Source organism: Bos mutus, chromosome 6 (assembly GCF_027580195.1).
Source record: "Bos mutus isolate GX-2022 chromosome 6, NWIPB_WYAK_1.1, whole genome shotgun sequence".
Classification (NCBI taxonomy): Eukaryota; Metazoa; Chordata; class Mammalia; order Artiodactyla; family Bovidae; genus Bos; species Bos mutus.
In genome coordinates this window covers 84,650,734-84,675,662 of record NC_091622.1, presented here as the reverse complement: position 1 = coordinate 84,675,662, position 24,929 = coordinate 84,650,734, and the positions used below count along the sequence as shown (strand labels likewise).

General features: G+C 38.3%; 1 protein-coding gene across 1 annotated transcript in view; it reads left to right on the top strand.

Annotated features, from left to right (window-relative positions):
* LOC102282379 (UDP-glucuronosyltransferase 2C1) overlaps positions 1 to 24,929 on the top strand; it is a 36,034-nt gene that overhangs the window by 2,095 nt on the left and 9,010 nt on the right. Inside the window, exons 2-3 of the mRNA XM_005902047.3 lie at positions 8,524 to 8,672; positions 12,361 to 12,492. Of these exons, the coding sequence (XP_005902109.1) occupies positions 8,524 to 8,672; positions 12,361 to 12,492 (281 nt within the window). The remainder of the gene's footprint in view (positions 1 to 8,523; positions 8,673 to 12,360; positions 12,493 to 24,929) is intronic.

Here is a 24,929-nt window from a genome sequence, read left to right as displayed (position 1 = left end):
GACTAACATCCACACACCAGCCCACATTTCATCCATCGGTCACCATCCAAGGGTGAATGAAATCCCATTCCCTTGGATCCTCTCTTTCTCGCCTCGTTTCTAAGTCCTAGCGATAGGCGGGAGGGGAGGATCCCCACGGCCCTCAGCCCCTCGGCCTTGTGCCCCGTCTACTTTGAAATGGGGGAAGCCCATTTCAAAGCAGACTATTATTATTCTCCAAGAAAGTCCTGAGAACGAGGAAGCTCTCAGGTCCGAGGTCTCCTCGCTTTCTCTCACCCTTGTTTAACTTCCCTATTCGGCCGCAATGGGAAATTCTCAATCCCAGCCTTCAAAGTCTACTCCTCTGGGATGATTTCTCCGAAACCTAAAAGCTTTGGGCTTCCAAGGGGAGATAAGACCAAACAGACTTACTTCCTATTCTAACAGTGTCTGGCTGCAAAACCAACTTGATAACAGGTCCCAGTGGCCAGAAAATGGAATTCTTGATTATATAACTTATGCTGCCGCAATGGCAAGTAGTTAGAAATCCCTTATGTTCAGGCTTTCTTTGCTCTTCGCTCTCGACCCCCTCTCTGTGAATCCCCTTCTATTTCTCAAATACTCTTAGCCCACTCTGAACCACATCCTCCTAAACAATGTCTCCCAATCCTTGTTCAGACTTTCCTTCTTCTTCCTTCCACCTTTCCGACCACAGCCTACCCCCGATAGCTCCCAATCCCCTCGTAGCCGCTCCAGATCCAGTTCCACAACCTCCACCTTATGCCCCCTCCTCACTCCCTCCCTCTCAAGGGTAGGTCGCGGCCACCGCGGCGCCCAACAACCCTCTCCTGCTTGTGCCTGAGATAAACCCTGAGACCTAAGCCCCACCCTCTGCCCTGAGGGTTCCAAGGCTTTACCCCAGTCTCCCTAGATCCCCTCTCCGAACAACTTTAAAACAGGAAACTTCACCAGAGGACCCCGCTCCACTCCTTCCTTTACCTGAAGTAGCTGGAGCAGAAGACATTGTTCAGGTTCGTGTCCCATTCTCCCTCACCTATCTGTCTCAGATTGAAAAGCGTCTTGGCTCCTTCTCCTCAGACCTGGATAATTACTAAAAGAATTCAAGGATTTTACCCAGTCTTACGACTTAACCTAGCATGATACTTACATCATACTTTCCTCCACTCTTCTTCCAGAAGAGAAGGAAGGAGTATGGAGTATGGCAAGCCTCTCAGGTGCATGCTGATGAGATAAACAGGGTACTAAGCCCATAGGGGCAATGGCTGTCCCCCTGAGATGATCCCAACTGGGATTATCAGGTAGGGAGACCTGCCTTACTGTGGGCCTTCAAAAGGCAGGGCATAAAGTCATCAGCTTTGATAAGCTGCAGGAAATAACTCAAAGACTAGATGAAGACCTGGCACAGTTTCCATCCAGGTTAATGGAAGCACTACAAAAATATGCAAAATTAGAACCCACTTCAGCAGAGGGCACCGTTGTCCTTAACACCCATTTTATCTCCCAGTCATTCCCAGATATCCGAAAGAAACTAAAAAAGACAGAAGAAAGCCTTCAAACCCCTCAATGAGACCTTTTAAATTTAGCCTTTAAGATTTTTCAAAAATTGGGAAGAACAGGCAAAGCTAGAGAAGGCCCAACCAGATCAGGCCAAATACCACCTTTTTAGCCACTGCCCTACATGGCTCCAAGCCTCCATCAACCAACAAAGAAAGGAAGCCAACTGGTCCCTGCTTCAAATGTGGCAAAGAAGGCCACTGAGCCCGCTCATGCCTAAAGCCAAGGCCTCTCCAGGTCCATGTCCCAGCTGTGGCATAAAGGGACATTGGAAGGTCGACTGCCCAAATACCCCTCCAGGGATCCAGACATCCCCTCTTGGTCCAGAGCAGGAGTCCTCTGACCCAGCTCTGCCCAGGCTCCTCAGACTTGCCACTGAAGTCTGAAAGTGCCCAGGGCCCCAGGCCCCAACTCTCATCACCTCTACGGAGTCCAGGGTAACTCTTACAGTGGCAGGTAAGCTGATCTCCTTTTTCATTGACATGGGCCACTTACTCTGCTATGCCTGCCTACTCTGGAAAAACCAAGGTCTCTCAGGTCTCTGTTATGGGGGTTGATGGTTTAACAGCTACACCACAAATAACGAGCCATCTTATCAATGAGACCCCATGTGGGCCCTATCAGCCATGTTCTGCTTGCATTATTAAGTTAGATTTTTTAAGATATAATTGACATGTTACTTTGTATTAATTTTAGGTGTCAACAAAATATTGTGAATCTGTAGAAAAAATTGAAAATTGTAATTGAGCCAACCTTAAGATTATAACCTGGGAGGCAGTTTTTTAGAAAGTTCTGAAAAAAGTCCTCCCATTCGAAATCAAAACACAGTTATATGAGTTTTTGAGATAGAGGGTTATACATCAAAAGTTTATATATCAGAGTAATGCTGGCAACTTACATAGGCCAAAGCGAGTGGTGGGTCACTGTGACACCTTATAGGATTAAGGAAGAAATGTTTTCTCCTAAAGAGTTACCTTGCTAGCAAAAGGAAATTGTTTTGTTCGTTTGTTTGTTTGATGAGTTGGTATTCCTGTGTCTTCTAAGGAAACCTAATTAATGTGGAATATAGATATGCTGCTGCTGCTGCTGCCAAGTCGCTTCAGTCATGTCCGACTCTGTGCGACCCCATAGACGGCAGCCCACCAGGCTCCCATGTCCCTGGGATTTTCCAGGCAAGAACACTGGAGTGGGTTGCCATTTCCTTCTCCAATGCACGAAAGTGAAAAGTGAAAGTGAAGTCTCTCAGTCGTGTCCGACCCTCAGCGACCCCATGGACTGCAGCCTACCAGGCTCCTCTGTCCATGGGATTTTCCAGGCAAGAGTACTGAGTGGGGTGTCGTTGCCTTCTCCGTATATGGAGATGAGATGGAGGCAAAGCACAAGTACAGTTTTAACAGTTGATATATGGGGGTGAAGGCTGGTGCTCCCTCTAATATTCTTTCAATTCTTCTGTAGTTTGAAAGTTTCCAGATTTAAAAAGTTGGGGGAAAAGAATGTGTAGGATCAGAATAAAAACAGGAATCGTGGTTGCTGTCCTTTGGGCAGTTTGTAAGTCTAACTTGTCTAATCTCAATAGGTGAGGTAGATCTGAGAGCTCGATGACTGATAATAATAAGCCTAAGCGTACCATCAACATGCAAGTCCTGACTGACAGCCTGCCAAGGAGCAGCAGGGTGCTCAGCACTGTGTGTACTGGGTCCACAAAGCACTCGCCCTGGGAGTGGGAGCCAGTCTCCCAGCCTCCCCCGCCTGTGCTCAAGGCACCACCGTCTTCCCCGGATCCCTGAGCCCTCTCAAGCAGCCCACACCTCAATCAGTGGGCAAGGTCTCTGCTTCCAGTACTCTCCACCGCTCTCCCCTCTCCACTCTGAGGCCACCAACTGCCCCCATCCTAGGCCCACCTGCCCTCCCACCTGGACTCTGCGGCTGGAGTTCCACACAGCCCTTGCATATAGATATGCAATATACGCTAAAGAGGAGGGTGGTGAGTGGCTCAAATGGCAGAGAAAAATTTATGTTGCTTTTTTTTTGCCCTGCTTTAAGTTCACTTTTTTTTAATCACAGGCATATAATGTAATTATTTTGTATTTATACATATTGTGAAGTGATCACCACAAGATCTCTAGTTCATGGTCATCACCTCACATAGTTACAACTTTTTAATTTTGAGATGAGAACTTTTAAGATCTACTCCCTTAACTCATTTCATATATACAGTACAGTACTGCTAAATATAGTCAACATGTTGTACATCATATCCCCAGGACTTACTTATTTTACAAGTGAAAGCTTGTACGCTTTCACCACCTTCACCTACCTATTGTACCCACTTTCCAATCCTGGCATTTGGCAACCAACAATCTGTTCTCAGCTTCTATAAGTTCATTTTCTTTTTTGTTTTGTGTGTGCATGTGTGTGTGTATGTGTTTTAATATTCCACATTTAAGTGATTTCACATGGTTTTTGTCTTTACCTCTCTGACTTCTCTTACCATGATTTCCTCAAGTTCCATCCATATTGAGGCAAATGACAGGTTGTCTTTTTTCTTTTCTTATAACTTAATACTATTTCACGGAGAAGGCAATGGCACCCCACTCCAGTACTTTTGCTTAGAAAATCCCATGGACAGAGGAGCCTGGTAGGCTGCAGTCCATGGGGTCGCTGAGGGTCGGACACGACTGAGCGACTTCACTTTCACTTTTCACTTTCATGCATTGGAGAAGGAAATGGCAACCCACTCCAGTGTTCTTGCCTGGAGAATCCCAGGGACGGGAAGCCTGGTGGGCTGCCGTCTATGGGGTGGCACAGAGTCACACACGACTGAAGCGACTTAGCAGTAGCAATACTATTTCATGGTATATATAATTATATTTTCTTTATCCATTCACTCATAGAAAAACATTTAGAGTTTTTCCATATTTTGGCTACCTTAAACAATGCTACAGCACTGCAGTGAACATGGGAGGTGGTAGTAGTTTTACAATGTTATTTTTTGATGGACCTACATACTGTTTTCCAGAGTATTGCACCAGTTTACATTCCTATCAACAGTGCACCAGGGCTCCCTTCTCTCCATATCCTCACCAGCATTAGTTATCTCCTGTCTTTTCATGATAGCCATATAAACAGGCATGAGGTGATATCTCATTGTGACTTTAATTTACATTTCCCTGATTAGCAGTGGGGAGCACCCATTTATGTACTTGTTAGCTATTTGATATCTTCTTTGGAAAAATGTCTATTCAGGTCCTTTGCTCATTTTCACTAGAGAAGGGCATGGCAACCCACTCCAGTATTCTTGCCTGGAGAATCCCATGGACAGAGGAACCTGGTGGGCTGCACAGTCCATGGGATCACAAAGCGTCGGACACGATTGAAGTGACTTAGCATGCATGCACACATGCTCATTTTTACATTAAATTATTTGTTTTTTTTATTTTTGTACTGAGTTTTATAAGTTCTTTAGACATTTTGAATGCCAATCCTGTATCAGATACATGGTTTGAAAATATTGTCCCTAATTTTATAGGTTGCCTTTCCATTTTGTTGATCATTTATTTTGCTGTTCATAGTCTTCTAGTTTGAAGCAGTCCCATTTGCTTATTTTTAATTTTGTTGCTTATGCTTTTGGTATCATGTTTAAAAAATCACTGCCAAGACTCATATCAAGAAAAGTTTCTGCCATGTTTTCTTCTAGGAACTCTATGGTTTCAGATCTTACATTGAAATCTTTAATCCATTTCCAGTTAATTTTGTAGTGGAGTAAGATTGCAGTCTAGTTTCATTCTTTTCATTTGAATACCCTTTTTCTTTTTTTCCAGGATTATTTATTAAATAGGATCATTTAAAAGATGATCTTTTTTATTTGAATATTTTTGGCTCCCTTGTGAAATATTAGTTGATCATATATGTATGGGCTTATTTTGTGGCTTGTGATTCTGTCCCACTGGTTCATGTGCCTGTTTTTATGCCTATACCATATGGCTGTGATCACTGTAGCTTACAATATTGCCTGAAATCAGAAATGTTATGTCTTCAGGTTGCTTTGGCTTTTAGGAGTCAGTTTTAGTTTTATATACATTTTAAAGTTGCTTTTTTTTTTTTTTTTACTATTTTGGACAGAAATATCTCTAATAATGTGTCATTACTAAAAGATTAGTTTATTACTAAATTTAAAAATTTTCCTTTATAGTTGTAATCTTTTGTTTTATATAGATCTTTTCATTTTCCTTATTTTTAGCACATTTAAATTTCTATGAGAAATCATTTCTTCAACAATTCAGAAACAATGTGAGTGTTTCTAATGAAGTATTCTGCCCAGGAATATGCTGTGTGTTCAACAAGGCATAAGACTTAATCCAGGTGGACATGTAACATTGAGACAGTTTCTAGGCATTTTGTGACAGAAACAGGTGTTTATTTCTCTAGACTTGACCCTAAACATAGGCAGAAACTGTTGCACCCATCACTCACCTATGTCCAAAGTACAAGGTACAAAAGGCAAAACTGAGAAAAGGTCATTGACATCTCATCCCGGTAACATTTTCTGAACCGTGGATCAAGAAGTGACTGACCTACAGCTGGATCTAAGATTTTTGTTTACTCCTAGTTCCAGCAGTTTGATACTCAGCTTAGGAACATATTTTAGTGTGAAGTTAGTGACAGGACATAACTCTTGTCTCTGATTCTTTCCTAGCTCTTGGCACCTGAAATATTCTTTGGGGAATATATCAATAATCTGAAAAAAAATAATAAAGTCATAAAATAAAAGGAAAACATTTCTTTTACTTATAAGTTTAAAAATACTATTAGATATAGCCTGCCATTCAGGATAAATTTATAATCTCCATTGTATAATGAATTCCAAGCATATTTTTTCAAATTTAAAATATAAAATAATTTATGTAATTATTAACTTTATTATGTATGAATTTGTTCTAATAATTGATGAGGAAACAGGTAAGATGGCATCTGCTTCAAAATATTTTGAGAAACTATTTATAAACAGTTCTGGAGGAAAAAGAATGTTAGGAAAATACTATTAGGTTAGATACAAAAATAGTCAATGTTTAATAAGGCAATAAGATCATAATTTAGGAGATGATTTTTTCTACTAAATAGAAATATGCAAGTTAACATTTAACTTCATTTCAATCTAAAAACAAAAATCTGCAGTAAATCACTAACAAATAGCAATATAGAATGTAGATACATTTTTCTAAAGATATAAATAATCTTTGAATTGTCCAGTATCCAACAAATGCCTCATCATAATACAAAAAGTAGTATTGCTTTGGAACTTTGGGAAATGGTTTTCCAAATTTGAGATATTGGCTCACAGTCTTTATTCAGATCAATTATAGTTTTTGTACAATATTGTTTTCCTTTCAATAAGATGCTTGAAACACATTGGATTAATAACAAAAGAGTGCAGATTTTAACTAAAGAAGGTATTATTTGGATAACAAAAGAAGGCAAATCAATGATATGACCCCATAATTCTACTCATAGGCTTATAACAAAGAAAAATGAATGCATTTATCCACACAAACTACATACTTTAATGCTCATAACCACATTATTCATAGAGCCAAATATGAAAACAACACAAATATTCGACAATTACTGAATGGATTAAAAAAATGAAGTATATCTGTACAAAAGTATTATTCAGAAATAAAATATCTTTAAGTACTGATACATACAACCTTAGGAATCAATCCTGAAAACTTGCTAAATAAAAGAAGGTAGCATAAAAGACCACACAGTGTATTTAAAAGGAAGAATTGTATGGTGTAAATTGTATGTCAATAAAATTGTCATTAAAAGAGTAGAGGAGCAAAACATTTCAGAAAGAAAATAAAAGTATACCCATAGCTGACACCTAAGGTTCAAATATGAGGTCTATACTAGATCTGAAACTGGAATTTGAATACCTTGGACCTTACCAGAATCAGACCCCTAAATTACTGAGATTTGCTTGTGATCTTTTAAGCAGAGAGGTTTCCCTGACAATTCAAAAATCCCTCATATTTTTTAATCAAAACTTCAGCACTCTTAGAATATCAAGGAAAATATTTTTTAAAAAAATCATGTGGTGAGAATCCAGATAGCTATAGTTTCTTTTTATTGGTTATGTGGAGTACATATTTCAAAGAACACTTACACTCTGAATAAGGTTCCTTATACCACAGTAATTATATAAATTCAGAAATGAAACTTTTGCTCCAAACTAAGGAACGTGATTTAATTCAGAGTCACTAATTTGAGCTGCTATTATGTTAATGTTTACATGCTTTCCACTTCTTTTGAAAGGGGACACTTTTGTAAGGAAGTAGGTCAAAATAGCAAATATTTTGCCACCAGATTATGATGCAGTGCTCTATCTTCACCAAAGAGGACAAAGTTTTGTGAAACTAATTTTGTAAAGGAGATAATTACTTTAAGATTTTTATTATAAGATTTCCATTCTGGATAGGATGTACTTAGTAGTAACAGGACATTTCCAATACCAGAAAAGAAAACAATGGTTCAGTTTAAAAAGCTGCTTATTTTTAAAGCTATCAGAAGCTTTTGGAGCAATGAGAATGAGATAAATTGGAATTCCAGAAGAGGAGGAGACTGTACCACAGTAGGCTGAGGATCACTGGCTGAGTTTCTTGTTCATTGCTAAGAGCACCTGCTGATTCTGAGCATGGAGTAGGGCTCAGGTGTAGCTCAAGCTGAAAGATTTTGTTGGTAGAGATAAAGCAGAAGATCTTTGGTTATTCCATCCTTATTTCTGTGTTTGGTTCTTCCTAGTCTCAGTATTTTGTACTCGTGGAGGAGGAAAAGCCTATTGATTTATCTTGGGTTGCATAGAACTAATATTGGTTCTTTAAAGATTCTTCACAGGAAATTTGATGGTAAAACATGTCCCACCTAGCATATCAAATGTTTTTCCCTTTATCATCTTTCATTTTTGTTCAGGAAAATCTACCAAATTATGTGAGATTATGGGAAAAGCTGAAATGTGGTTGATTCGAACTAGCTGGGATTTTGAATTTCCTCACCCTTTCTTACCTAACTTTGAATTTGTTGGAGGACTGCATTGCAAGCCTGCAAAACCCTTGCCTAAGGTAATTAAATGTGTTTCTTTTTGCCTCTCTCAGTATTTACCTCCTGAAATGATTTGTAGTTTATTATTTCTAGTACTTGATATTCAAACTGAAAACCTAGACACAAGAATTAAAGGGACTTATCCACATTAGACTTTTATGCTACCATATTTTCTACATTATCATAGTAATCATTACTGATGCTAATCAAATATGCCAGATGTTTAGCTAAAATAAAATTCCCAGCCCCTAAGTTTAGTGAAATTGTCCAATATTCTCTGGGCAATGAGTATGAGCTGAAGAGGCATGTATAACTTCCATGTCCAACTCTTAATTGTCAGATGCACTTACTCCAGAGTTCTCTTTCCCTTTGTGATGTGAATGGCATGTGTCAATCTGAATCCTGATTAAAAATACATGTAATAATAGATGGATATATGGTAAAAGAAAGAAGCCATTGCTTTAGGATACTAAGATACTTGAGCCTCTTATTTACGTATTTACTTTTGGCCATGCTACTGCAGCATGTGGGATCTTAGTTCCCTGACCTAGATTGCACAGGTACCTCCTGCCTTGGAAAGCAGAGTCTTCATCGCTGGGACAGCAGGGAAACCCCAAGACACTGAGATTTTTGAGTTGCAAGTTATTCAGCATAACCTAGTCTAAGAAATGGACATAATAGAGAAATTACGATACTTTGAGAAAAGATCAAATAGAGGTGTGATGGCTCACCCAAAATCCTGGCAGAACATACAGTAATCATTTGTTTGGTTTAAATAGAGGAAAGAAATTAGCCTGGAAAGATGACCATAGGATAAGTTATGAAAAAAGCAAATGAGCAATACTAAGTAGTCTTTGGGCTTCCCTGATGGCTCAGAAGGTAAAGAATCCGCCTGGAGTGGAGGAGACCTGGGTTCAATCCCTGGGTAGGGAAGATCCCCTGGAGGAGGGCATGGCAACCCATCTCAATTCTTGTCTGGAAAATCCCCATGGATTAGAGGAGCCTGGTGGGCTACAGTTCATGGGGTCACAAAGAATCAGACATGACTGAGCAGCTAAGCACAGCACAGTACAAGTATTCTTCACCTCAAATTTAATATCAATGACAAATCAGTGTACAAGTTTTAAGCAATAAGGTGATACAGCTTACCACTTCATATAGTTTGGTTATTGAATTATTTGGAATGGAGTACAATTTAAATGGGCTGAGAAATAGGTGCAGTAGTTTCAGAAGACTTTATAGAAATCTAAATGCGATATGATAATAATTTTGAGCGTAAGTGGAAAGATTTGGAGAATATTTACAAAGATTTTCAGATAGGCTGGAGGTGGCAGTTAAGAGTGACAATTTCAGAATTAATTCTTAGCTTTTTATTTCTTGTATATGTCATCCTTTATATTTACTATTTTGTGTGGGAATTTAGTAGAGAATATTGTCATTTACTAAGTGAAGAAGGAGAAAGGAGCAATTTTGAGGGAAAGTGGTCAATTCATGTTTGTATATGCTGAATGAGGTACAATGAAGTATCTAGCAAGCAGCTATTAAACACACTGTTTTAATCACTGGAGACAGGTCAATTAAGTATTTATGAAGTTTTTTAAATTAATAAACTATTTTTAGAGACATTTACATTCACAGCAAAATCTTAAAGCACAATGTTCAATATTTTGAAAAGATAGATGATGTTGGATATCCATTCTACATTGTCGTAAGCCATTTTTTCAGCTTAGAAAGTAATCCTTTAAGTATTCTGAGTTTGTTTTTTTTTTCTCCATAATTTTTAATAAAAGATCTATGCCTTGTAAACATTCAGTTCTAAAATCCTAGAAATCAAATGTTGGAATAGTGTGAGGCTTGCTTATAAACATATTAGATATATTTAATAGCTCAAAAATATGAAGAATTCTTCTATTGTCTTAGTATTGACCAATAACACATATGTATGTGTAATGTTTAATGTGTATGTGTATGTATGTGTAATGTGTGTATTTAAGTATTTATTTATCAATAATGTGGCATCAAGGATCAATCTGTTATTTTTTGCAGGGTGTCCAGGAAGTGTAAGGGCTTTGTAGATTTTCCAGTGAATCTATCTTCCTGTCTCCACCCACCAGAGAACACTAGGGCCCTGGGGACACTACAAAAGCACAATCACATCTCTGCAGTCATGTAATGACATGCTCTCACACATATGAAAAACAAAAGATTCTTAAATCTATGATGTCAGTAGGATTCTTCATTGTAGCAAGCATTTTCATAACATTGAATTATTTGAACAATTTGTATTGCTAATGTTGGTTCAGTAATATCCCTAATTTAAAAAATTAGACAACAAAGGACACTAAATCAACATATTATATGCTAAATCAACATATTATATACAGCTACAAGAGTCAATGCAAATGTGCAAAGTGAGGCATAAAGAGGGTGAAGAGTAAAGTAATCATGAGGATTGAGGCTCTAATAGAAAGGAATATGATGGAGAACCTGGTGAAACTTGAACCTTTTCATGCACAATAATAACTTTTGTGGGCTGTTTCAGAGTTAGTGCATGTACAAAGGTAAATGATGAGTAAGCCAATGACTATATTCAGTTCTCTTTATTACCTTTTAGCACCCTCTCCACAATGCTCCAAATGAATAACATTTGATTCTTAAGTAGTTCTGGTGCTTCACCTCATATTTAGCCATGGATGCTAATAAGATTTATCTTTCATTTTCTACTGAAACACAGTCAACATAATGACATACTTTGGTACAGTTACTTTGTTCTGTTTTCTAAATTTCAGTTTTGTTTTATATTGCCTATTTTTTCTCTTGGTAGAAGGTTCCACAGCACATTTAGAAATGAGGTAGCTATATAACTTCCTGACTGGACAAGTAATGCAGAAGTTCTTATAATGCATACTCTGAGAATGACAGTAATAGACACATACAGCATCACATTCAAAGTAAAATGGCATATTTGATCATGCTGAAGTAACTTAGAAATTTGGCTGTAACACCTACAGCTGTGTGAAAGTGAAAGTCACTCAGTTGTGTCTAACTCTTTGGGACCCCATGGACTGTAGCCTGCCAGGCTCCTCTGTCCATGGAATTCTCCAGGCCAGAATACTGGAGTGAGTAACTGTTACCTTCTCCAGAGGATCTTACCAACTCAGGGACCAAACCCAGCCCTCCCACATTGCAGGCAGATTCTTTACAGTCTGAGCCACCAGAGAAGCTCAAGAATACAGGAGTGGGTAGCCTATCCCTTCTCCAGCATATCTTCTCACCCAAGAGTGGAACTGGGGTCTCCTGCAATGGAGGTGGATTCTTTACCAGCTGAGCTACCAGGGAAGCTCTACAGCCTTGGACAAATTGCTTAACCTTTCTGAAATAGCTTTCTCATCTGCAAATGTACACATATTACTTTAGTTACCATGTATCAGAGTCAAATGATACAAGTAAAGAGCTCAGCAATGGCAAAAGATACATATAGTCAATAATTTGTAAAGACATACACACATACATCTCTAATGTGCTAAAAGGGAACCTCCAATTTAAATCATTTTTAATTTGCCTATTAACCAATGATTTCAGGTCATATTCTGTACTCTGAAATGGTTAACATGAAAAAATAGAATCATTCTTAGTTCAGGCACACTGAGAAAAGTGTGTGACTCATAACTCTAAACTCTCACATAACAAAGACTGTTTTCTTCACAGGAGTTTGAAGAGTTTGTTCAAAGTTCTGGAAAAAATGGAGTCGTGGTGTTTACTCTGGGATCAATGGTCAAAAACCTCACAGAAGAAAACTCTAAAATGATTGCATCAGCCCTTGCCCAAATTCCACAAAAGGTCAGATATTTATATTTTTTGAGGGAGGGGCAGCTATTTTAGAATCTAGGAAAAACTCTTTAATTAAAAACTGTGCTTTAAAATGTATAAGTTATTGGTACTGTTATTGTAAATTTAACTGAGATATTAAAAAAGTATTAACTGTGAAAGCAACATATGTAATTGCTATCCTGGCATTGCTAACAGAAAAACATATTGCAGAATTTTCTTTAAACAATTAGCTAATACTGAATCATTCACTACTGTTAACCAGTAAACTTTGTGCCTAGATTTTAAACTTTCCATGTAATCTAACATTATTTTGTTGTTTGTATTGTTTTATCTTAATATGAGGCATATACACAAGTTACAACTGCCATGATTGAGAATAAAATAATATTTATTTTAGATATTTATTTTGAATATTTTAAAATATTTATTTAAACATTTTAAAGACTATAATATTTTAAATTATAGTCTTGATTCACAGGATGCCTTGGGACTATATTTCCTTATAATTAATGGATTTGGGTCAATCAGGACCTGGTTGACCCTTGAAGTAACAGCATAGATTCTTGGAATACTCCTAAGCAATGATTCTTCTATTTACATAATTGAAGACTTTAATAATATTAAAACAATAAAGATTTATGTAGTTCACTCTATGATGTTACCCTAAATTATACTTTTTATTGATACTGTTCTAGGTTATAACTGAATAATGTTCTTCTTAAACTCCCAAAGACATTTTTCCCCCTAGCTTTAGTGAAAACAGAGAATTACCTGTAATGTTAAGTTACAAATGCTCACAATAATTATTGTATTCATAGCCAAATTACTTTCAAAAATTGTTTTGTGGAAGCAGTACCTTCTAAATATTTAATGTAAAAAAGGATCTTCACAAGAATATTGAATTGTATTAAAATATACAATGCTTAGGGGTTAAACCAGGGCAGAATCTGAAGCACCAAGACCTCTCTCTCTGCATAAACAAAATTGTTCCAGCAAAAGCTATCTGAAGTAATCATATTTGAACTCTGGACTCTAAGTACTTGCAACTCACAGTGGAAAGGCTGGGTGGAAATCACCCAGCCTTACATTAGCCAACATGCCTGTATTCCTGGTGTAATTTGTGGCACCATGAGAGGCAGTAGACTTTAACCTCCAAATACTGTGTGTCTGCAATTTAATCGCTGACTCCTGCCTGTGATAATTGAGGTGAGGCACAAAAGTTGGCCACAGTCATTTCAACCTTCATTAGAAGATGCAATTTCCAGGAACTTTAAAGGATAAGCTTATTTTTTTCAATTTCTCATTTTTGTCTGCTTGGGAGCAAGTCACTGAATTAGGCCATCGAAAAACAACCTCACACAGTGGAATTTAGAAAGCTATGTGCAGGTCCATGAAAAGATAATGGTTCATAAAATATCTAGAAGGCCTAAAGCTTTAACCTTAGGCTGTTTCCTGGCAAAGAAAAATGCTTCAACAGTCAAACAAACAAATATACAAAGCAAACTCTATCAAAGGGGCGAATCAGATTTCCAGAGTTAGAATCGTGTTTAAAAATCCAGTGTACACATCTCAACCAATATCACAATACGTAGAAAGTTAGATGAAAGTATAGCCCAATCAAAGGAATGAAGGGGAAAAAAGGAATAAAATAAATTGAGAAAAACAATTTCTGAGGGATGCTAGATTTTGGAATTACTAGAAACAAATACTTTAAAAACGTCCTAAAGATGGACAAAGAAACAAAGGAAGACAATGATAAAGAGAAGAAAATGATACAGAGACAAAAGGAAATACTGGCAATGAGAAAGAAATTATTTTTTAAAAGAATCAAAAAGAAATTATAGAGCTAACAGTTACAATAACTAAAGTGAAAAATCCACGGAAGGGGGTCTAAATCAGACATGAAGAAAAAGCATCAGCAAATGTTCAGCTCAGTTCAGTTCAGTTGCTCAGTTGTGTCCGACTCTTTGCAACCCCATGGACTGCAGCACGCCAGGCCTCCCTGTCCATCACCAACTCCTGGAGTTTACTCAAACTCATGTCCATTGAGTTGGTGATGCCATCCAACCATCTCATCCTCTGTTATCCCCTTCTCTTCCTGCCTTCATCTTTCCCAGCATCACGGTCTTTTCAAATGAGTTTGCTCCTCGCATCAGGTAGCCAAAGTACTGGAGTTTCAGCTTCAACATCAGTCCTTCCAATGAACACTCAGGACTGATTTCCTTTAGGATGGACTGGTTGGATCTCCTTGCAGTCCAAGGGACTCTCAAGAGTCTTCTCCAACACCACAGTTCAAAAGCATCAATTCTTCAGTGCTCAGCTTTCTTTATAGTCCAATTCTTACATCCATACATGACCACTGGAAACACTATAGCTTTGACTAGATGGACCTTTGTTGGCAACATAATGTCTCTGCTTTTTAATCTGCTGTCTAGGTTGGTCATAACTTTCCTTCCAGGGAGCAAGCGTCTTTTAATTTCATGGCTGCAGTCACCCTCTGCAGTGATTTTGGAGCCCCCCAAAATAAAGTCTGCCACTGTTTCCACTGTTTCTCCATCTATTTACCATGAAGTGCTGGGACCAGATGCCATGATCTTAGTTTTCTGAATGTTGAGCTTTAAGCCAACTTTTTTCTCTCCTCTTTTACTTTCATCAAGAGGCTTTTTAGTTCTTCACTTTTTGCCATAAGGGTGGTGTCATCTACATATCTGAGATTATTGATATTTCTCCCAGGAATCTTGACTCCAGCTTGGGCTTCATACAGCTGAGCATTTCTCATGATGTACTCTGCGTATAAGTTAAATAAGCAGGGTGACAATATACAGCCTTGACATACTCCTTTTCCTATTTGGAACCAGTCTGTTGTTCCGTATCCAGGTTTAAATGTTCCTTCCTGACCTGGATACAGGTGTCTCAAGAGACAGGTCAGGTGGTCTGATATTCCCATCTCTTGAAGAATTTTCCACAGTTTATTGTGATCCACACAGTCAGAGGCTTTGGCATAGTCAACAAAGCAGAAATAGATATTTTTCTGGAACTCTCTTCTCTCTTCCTTTTTCCATGATCCAGCAGATGTTGGCAATTTGATATCTGGTTCCTCTGTCTTTTCTAAAACCAACTTGAACATCTGGAAGTTCATGGTCAACGTATTGTTGAAGCCTGGCTTGGAGAATTTTGAGCATTACTTTACTAGCATGTGAGATGAGTGCAATTGTGTGGTAGTTTGAGCATTCATTGGCATTGCCTTTCTTAGGGATTGGAGTGAAAACTGACCTTTTCCAGTCCTGTGGCCACTGCTGAGTTTTCCAAATTTGCTGGCATACTGAGTGCAGCACTTTCACAGCATCATCTTTCAGGATTTGAAATAGCTCCACTGGAATTCCATCACCTCCACTAGCTTTGTTAGTAGTGATGCTTCCTAAGGCCCACTTGACTTCACATTCCAGGATGTCTGGAATGCAAATGTTAACTGGGGACTGGAATGCAAAAGTAGGAAGTCAAGAAACACCTGGACTAACAGGCAAATTTGACCTTGGAGTACAGAATGAAGCAGGGCAAAAGCTAATAGAGTTCTGCCAAGATAACACACTGGTCATAGCAAACACCTTCTTCCAACAACACAAGAGAAGTCTCTGCACATGGACATCACCAGATGGTCAACACTGAAATCAGATTGCTTATATTCTTTGCAGCCAAATATGGAGAAGCTCTATGCTGTTGCTGCAAAGTCGCTTCAGTTGTGTCCAACTCTGTGCAACCCCATAGACAGCAGCCCACCAGGCTCCCCCGTCCCTGGGATTCTCCAGGCAAGAATACTGGGGTGGGTTGGCATTTCCTTCACCAATGAGAAGCTCTATACAGTCAGCAAAAACAAGACTGAGAGCTGACTGTGGCTCAGATCATGAACTCCTCATTGCCAAATTCAGACTTAATTTGAAGAAAGTAGGGGAGGGGAGAAAAAAAAAAAAAGAAAGTATGGGAAACCACTAGACCATTCAGGTATGACCTAAATCAAATTCCTAATGATTATACATTTGATGGCATCACTGACTCGATGGACGTGAGTCTGAATGAACTCCGGGAGTTGGTGATGGACAGGGAGGCCTGGCGTGCTGCAATTCATGGATTCGCAAAGAGTCGGACACGAGTGAGCGACTGAACCGAACTGAACTGATACAATTGAAGTGTGAAATAGATTTAAGGGACTAGATCTGATAGACAGACTGCCTGATGAAAAATGGATGGAGGTTCGTGACATTGTATAGGAGACTGGGAGCAAGGCCATCCCCAAGAAAAATAAATGCAAAAAAGCAAAATGGCTGTCTGAGGAGGCCTTAGAAATAGCTGTGAAAAGAAAAGAAGCCAAAAGTAAAGGAGAAAAGGAGAGATACACCCATTTGAATTCAGAGTTCCAAAGAATAGCAAGAAGAGATAAGAAAGCCTTCCTCAGTGATCAATGCAAAGAAATAGAGGAAAACAATAGAATGGGAAAGACTAGAGATCTCTTCAAGAAAATTAGAGATACCAAGGGAACATTTCATGCAAAGATGGGCTCAATAAAGGCCAGAAATTGTATGGACCTAACAGAAGTAAAGGATATTAAGAAGAGGTGGCAAATGTTAATAAAGAATAATTGAAATTATCAAGTTTGAGGAACAGAAAAAGAAAAAAAAGAAGAAAAATGAACAAAGTCTATAAGTTGTGAGGATCCATCCTGTGAATTAGCATATATACTGTGGGAGTTCCAGAAAGAGAGAAATCAGCAGATAGCATACTAAAATAAATAATGGCTTAAAATAGCCCCAATTTAATAAAGGTATGAATCTATACGGAGCTTCCCAGATGGTGCTAGTGGTAAAGAACTTGCCTGCCAATGCAGGAGACTTAAGAGCTGTGAGCTCGATCCCTGGATCAGGAAGATCCCCTGGAGGAGGGCACTAAACCTGCTCCAGTAGTCTTGCCTGGAGAATCCCATGGACAGAAGAGCTTGGCAGGCTATAGTCTATTGGGTCACAAAGATTCAGACATTACTGAAGCAGGTTAGCATGAATGAATCCATACCTCCAAGACGCTTAATGAATTTCCAGTAGGATAAACTCAAAGCAACCTACATTAAGACATATTATAATCAACTTCTTGAAAGCCAAAGATAATGAGTAAATATTGAAAGTAGCTAGGAAGAAAGAATACATTACATATATGGTATCTTTAATACAGTGATCAGCCAATTTCTCATCAGAAACCTTGGAAAGACAGTAAGTTGTTAAATTCAAAGTGTTGAAAGACAAAATTGTTAACAGAATTTTATATGATGAAAAGGTCCTCAAAATTGAAGTACAAATTAGAACATTCCCAGAAAAGCAAAAGTTGAGGAACATCATTAACACTAGATTTTCCCTGTAAAAAATGCAAAAGGAAAACTTTCTGGTAGTAATAAAAGTCTGCTAAACAGTAACACAAAACTATATGAAGAAATAAAGATCTGCAGTGATGTGAAATAAATTGTGCAGTAAATTCAATTATAAAAGTTAGTATTTTTGTAGTTCTGGCTGTATATCTAACTTTTAAAAATCTCAAAAATTTATTATATAAATGTTTAAAAACAATTATGTAATTAGGAACACAATGCATAAATATATAAATTATGACAACAGTAAAAGAAAGAGGATTAATCTATAAAGAAGCGGAGCTATTTTCTGCTATTGATCAATAGGTCAAGGAATAAGGCATGAGAGTAATTAGAAAATATCTTTTTAAATGAATGAAAACACAAGAGACAAAAAATATATGGTGAGAAAGCAAGGCCATAGAAAAAATTTTAATTATTGAATTTGAATTTTAGTAATTAAGTAGTGTTCGACTCTTTTGGAACCCCATGGACTATAGCCCACTAAGCCCCTCTGTTCGTGGGATTTTTCAGGCAAGAATACTGGAGTGGGTTGCTGTTTCCTACTCCAGGGTATCTTCCCAATTCAAGGATTGAACCCATATCTACTGCATTGACAGGCAGATTCTTTACTATTGAGCCATCAGGGAAGTCCTTATAGCTTTATGTGACTACATTGAAACAGAGGAAAGATCTAAAACAAGCAACCTAAGATTATACTTTAAAGAACTATAAAAAGAAGGCTAGCAGGACCAACATGTAGCCAAAGCAAAGAAGTAATGATTATTAAATCAGAGATAAACAAAAAAATAGGTTAAAAATAAAACAAGGAAAATCAAAAAAATAAAAAGCCAGTACTTTAAAAAAGTCAGCAAAATTATCAAACATTTAGCTAAACTGGAAAAGAGAAAAAAGAGAGTTGATGCAAAAAATTAAAATTAAAATGATCCTAGGGAGATTACTAATGGATTTATAGAGATAAAAAGATTATAAGAGAATACAATGGCAGTGTGGCTCAGACAGAAGAGTAGAAAGACCCCAGCTCACCTTTTTCCTTAGGCACACTAAAATAGACCCTATTTACAGAGTAATTATTGATGAGAACAAGCAGAGACAGGCTGTAAAGATCTACACCTAAAGATATAAAGAAGGAACTACAATTAGATAGATAGGAAGGATGGAAAAGGAATACAGTCAAGACTCATATCCCCAAGTAGGCCAATTAGCAGAGGTGGTTCCCAAAGACTGAAAGGTTTGAGCCCAATCCTGGACTCCTTGGCCTAGGTATTCTGTGCTGAGAAGAGAATCCCTCAGAGCACTGACTTCAAAGGCAAGTAGGCATTACTTTCAGAGGAGCCAATGGCTTATAGTAGTCAATCAGATCTCAGGGAAATTTAGCAGGCAGTGGCTTGAAGCAGGATGTCAATTCCCTAGATCAGATCAGATCAGTCGCTTAGTCCTGTCTGACTCTTTGCGATGCCATGAATCGCAGCACGCCAGGACTCCCTGTCCATCACCAGCTTCCGGAGTTCACTGAGACTCACATCCATTGAGTCAGTGATGCCATCCAGCCATCTCATCCTCTGTCATCCCCTTCTCCTTTTGCCCCCAATCTCTCTCAGCACCAGAGGCTTTTCCAATGAGTCAACTCTTCGCATGAGGTGGCCAAAGTACTGGAGTTTCAGCTTCAGCATCATTTCTTCCAAAGAAATCCCAGGGCTGATCTCCTTCAGAATGGACTGGTTGGATCTCCTCGCAGTCCAAGGGACTCTCAAGAGTCTTCTCCAACACCACAGTTCAAAGGCATCAATTCTTTGGCACTCAGCCTTCTTCACAGTCCAACTCTCATATTCATACATGACCACAGGAAAAAACATAGCCTTGACTAGACGAACCTTTGTTGGCAAAGTAATGTCTCTGCTTTTGAATATGCTATCTAGGTTGGTCATAACTTTCCTCCCAAGGAGTAAGCATCTTTCAATTTCATGGCTGCAGTCACCATCTGTAGTGATTTTGGAGCCCCCCAAAATAAAGTCTGACACTATTTCCACTGTTTCCCCAGCTATTTCCCATGAAGTGATGGGACCAGATGCCATGATTTTTGTTTTCTGAATGTTGAGTTTTAAGCCAACTTTTTCACTCTCCACTTTCACTTTCATCAGGAGGCTTTTGAGTTCCTCTTCACTTTCTGCCATAAGGGTGGTGTCATCTGCATATCTGAGGTTATTGATATTTCTCCCAGCAATCTTGATTCCAGCTTGTGTTTCTTCCAGTCCAGCGTTTCTCAACATGTACTCTGCATATAAGTTAAATAAACAGGGTGACAATATACAGCCTTGACGAACTCCTTTTTCTATTTGCAACCAGTCTGTTGTTCCATGTCCAGTTCTAACTGTTGCTTCCTGACCTGCATACAAATTTCTCAAGAGGCAGATCAGGTGGTCTGGTATTCCCATTTCTTTCAGAATTTTCCACAGTTTGTTGTGATCCACACAGTGAAAGGCTTTGGCATAGTCAATAAAGCAGAAATAGATGCTTTTCTGGAACTCTCTTGCTTTTTCCATGATCCATCAGATGTTGGCAATTTGATCTCTGGTTCCTCTGCCTTTTCTAAAACCAGCTTGAACATCTGGAAGTTCACGGTTCACATATTGCTGAAGGCTGGCTTGTAGAATTTTGAGCATTACTTTACTAGCATGTGAGATGAGTGCAATTGTGCGGTAGTTTGAGCATTCTTTGGCATTGCCTTTCTTTGGAATTGGAATGAAAACTGACCTTTTCCAGTTCTGTGGCCACTGCTGAGTTTTCCAAATTTGCTGGCATATTGAGTGCAGCAGTTTCACAGTATCATCTTTCAGGATTTGAAATAGCTCCACTGGAATTCCATCACCTCCACTAGCTTTGTTTGTAGTGATGCTTTCTAAGCCCCACTTGACTTCACATTCCAGGATGTCTGGCTCTAGGTCAGTGATCACACCATCGTGATTATCTGGGTCATGAAGATCTTTTTTGTACAGTTCTTCTGTGTATTATTGCCATTTCTTCTTAATATCTTCTGCTTCTGTTAGGTCCATACCATTTCTGTCCTTTATCGAGCCCATCTTTGCATGAAATGTTCCTTTCGTATCTCTGATTTTCTTGAAGAGATCCTTAGTCTTTCCCATTCTGTTGTTTTCCTCTATTTCTTTGCATTGATCACTGAAGAAGGCTTTCTTATCTCTTCTTGCTATTCTTTGGAACTCTGCATTCAGATGTTTATATCTTTCCTTTTCTCCTTTGCTTTTCGCTTCTCTTCTTTTCACAGCTATTTGTAAGGCCTCCCCAGACAGCCATTTTGCTTTTTTGCATTTCTTTTCCTTGGGAATGGTCTGAATCCCTGTCTCCTGTACAATGTCACGAACCTCATTCCATGGTTCATCGGGCACTCTATCTATCAGATCTAGGCCCTTAAATCTATTTCTCACTTCCACTGTATAATCATAAGGGATTTGATTTAGGTCATACCTGAATGGTCTAGTGATTTTCCCTACTTTCTTCAATTTCAGTCTGAATTTGGCAATAAGGAGTTCATGGTCTGAGCCACAGTCAGCTCCTGGTCTTGTTTTTGCTGACTGAATAGAGCTTCTCCATCTTTGGCTGCAAAGAATATAATCAATCTGATTTCGGTGTTGACCATCTGGTGATGTCCATATATAGAGTCTTCTCTCATGTTGTTGGAAGAGGGTGTTTGTTATGACCAGTGCATTTTCTTGGCAAAACTCTATTAGTCTTTGCCCTGTTTCATTCCGTATTCCAAGGCCAAATTTGCCTGTTACTCCAGGTGTTTCTTGACTTCCTACTTTTGCATTCCAGTCCCCTATAATGAAAAGGACACCTTTTTTGGGTGTTAGTTCTAAAAGGTCTTGTAGGTCTTCATAGAACCGTTCAACTTCAGCTTCTTCTGCATTACTGGTTGGGGCATAGACTTGGATTACTGTGATACTGAATGGTTTGCCTTGGAAACGAACAGAGATCATTCTGTCGTTTTTGAGATTGCATCCAAGTACTGCATTTTGGACTCTTTTATTGACCATGATGGCCACTCCATTTCTTCTGAGGGATTCCTGCCTCAGTAGTAGGTATAATGGTCATCTGAGTTAAATTCACCCATTCCAGTCCATATCAGTTTGCTGATTCCTAGAATGTCGACATTCAGTCTTGCCATCTCTTGTTTGACCACTTCCAATTTGCCTTGATTCATGGACCTGACATTCCAGGTTCCTATGCAATATTGCTTTTTGCAGCATTGGACCTTGCTTCTATCACCAGTCACATCACACAGCTGGGTATTCTTTTTGCTTTGGCTCTATCCCTTCATTCTTTCTGGAGTTATTTCTCCACTGATCTCCAGTAGCATATTGGGCACCTACTGACCTGGGGAGTTTCTCTTTCAGTATCCTATCATTTTGCCTTTTCATACTGTTCATGGGGTCAATTCCCTAACCAGATATTAAACCAGGTCTAGGTAGTGAGAGTACTGAGTCCAGGCTATTAGACTGCAAGGGCCAGTAGCAAGTGAAAAGGCCCTGGCTTGTTAGCTTTGTAAAAATGAATTTCAACAAAGAGACAGAAATTAGTGAAACAATTGAAGTGTTTATTAGGAGAAAAAAGAAGAGTACGTGTGAACAGACACACATGGGTAGGTTCAGAGAGAGAGTTGTGATTCGTGGTAGCCTAAATCACTCCGTGGATCATTTCTTTCCAAATTTCATCTGGCTGATATTCCTCTGCCTGGCTCTGAGTCTTTTCTGGTATAACTCACAATCTTCCCCTCTGTATGCATGCATCACTTAGCTAGGATGGATTCCATCTCAGAGGCCTGTAGGAAGGTTTATACTACCTATTATGGGGGGGCATTCCCTCTCTTTTTGACCCCTAAGAAGACTTTCTGCACATGTGTAATTGAAAAGGTCTCCTTGACCTCAAGAATGAAAAATATGTGGTCTCTTTATCTGAGCAGAACTCAGCTCCTCTCTGCCCCTGTATCATCTTTATCTTGGATTATTGGTCCACAGGGGACAGACTTCAACTGCTCAGCCCGGGACCCATCTCTCTGCTGCCTCAAACCCATAACAGAAGGATGCATGCAGCCCAAATAGGGGCACCCCAGTAGCTAATGACAAGACCCTGGCTTGTCTGCTTTGTAAAAATGAAGTAACCAGAGGAGTTTACACTGCTTGGATGCACAGGATGTCTCCTACAAAAGGTCTCTTCTCCAAGATCAAGCAATGCAACCAAACTATAAAATACATAAAATACAACAGAAAGTAAGGTGTCGTAAGGTGATAGAAGAATATGGTCAAGTGGAACAACAATATAAAACTCCAGAAAAAAGAACTAAGTGAAATGGAAGCAGGCAATCTACCTGATGGAGAGTTCAATTATTATGGTTGTAAAGATTTTCAAAGAACTTGGAGGAAGAATGGATGAACAGAGTGAGAAGTTAGAAATTTTTAACAAAGAGAAAATATGAAGCACCACCAAATAGAGATGAAGAATATAAAAATTGACATGAAAAATACACTAGAAGGAAAAAACAGTATATTAGATAATGTAGAGAAACAGGTCAGTGAGTAAAAAGATAAAGTACTAGAAAACACTGAAGCTGAAAAGAAATAAAAAAGAATAAAAAGAAATGAGGGCAGCTTAAGAGACCTGCATGACAGCATCAAGCACACTACATTAGTATTATAGGGGACCTGAAGAAGAGGGAGAAAGGGGCAAATAACATATTTGAAGATATAATAACTAACCTGCAAAGGGAAACAAGCATCCAGTTGTAGGAAGCAGAGACAATCTCAAACAATTCAAAAAGGACCACATCAAGACACATTGCAATTAAATGGAAAAAAATGAAGATAAAGAAAAAAAATTTTAAAGCAGCAAGGGAAAAGAAACAAGTTATGTACAAGGAAACTCCCTTAAGACAACAGTTGGTTTTTCAGAAGAAACTGTAAAGGCCAGAATGGAGTAACTTGACATATTTAAAATGATGAAAGGAAAAACCTACCTCCAAGAATACTCTATACAGAAAGGTTCACATTCAGATTTGATGGTGAGATAAAAAATTTTGCAAGCAAGCAGAAGCTAAAGGAGATTGGAGCCACCAAACCACGTATACAGAAATGTTAAGGGAACTTCTTTAAGTGAGAAAGAAAAGGTCAAAACTGGAAACGTGAAAATTACAAAAGGAAAAATCTCATTGGTGAAGAGAAATATACCACAGTGCTAGTAAATCAGCAAGGTATAAGGCTAGAAGAAAGGTTAAAAGACAAAAGCAGTACAATCAAGTATACTCATAATAAGTAGTTAAGGGATACACAAAACAAGAAGACTTAAAATATGATATCAAAAACACTAAGTGTGGTGGGAGGAGTAAAAACACAAGGTTCTTAAAATGCATTTGCACTTAAGAGATCCGCAACTTAAGATAATCATATATTTTACATATATTTGTATGCATTTTGCCAAGTACAGTGTGGGGAATGACTATGTAATATCTTTATATGTTGTAACTACATCTATCATGATGATCACTTTGAAATGTATAGAAATATCAAATCACTATGTGGTCTAACAGAAACTAACATAGTGTTGTAGGTCAATTATACTTCAAAACAAAAAAAAATTATAGAAATTCATAGAAAAACAGATCAGATTTTTGGTTACCAGAAGCATGGGATTGGGGAAGGGGCAATAGAAGGAAGGTAGTTAGTAGGTTCAAATGTCCAGTTATAAGATAAATACCAGGATGCAATATACATCATAAATTTAATTAATGCTGCTGTATGTTATACACGGAAATTGTCAGGAGAATAACTTCCTGATTTCTCATCTCAGGATTTTTTTTCTAATTAATTTTATACATATATAAGCTGATAGATGTTCACTAAGCTTATTGTGACAGTCATTTCCTAATATATGTAAGTTGAATCGTTATTCTGTACAACTTAAGCTTACACAGTGCTGTTATGTCAATTATATCACAACAAAACTGGAGGAAAAAAGTGATATAAAAATT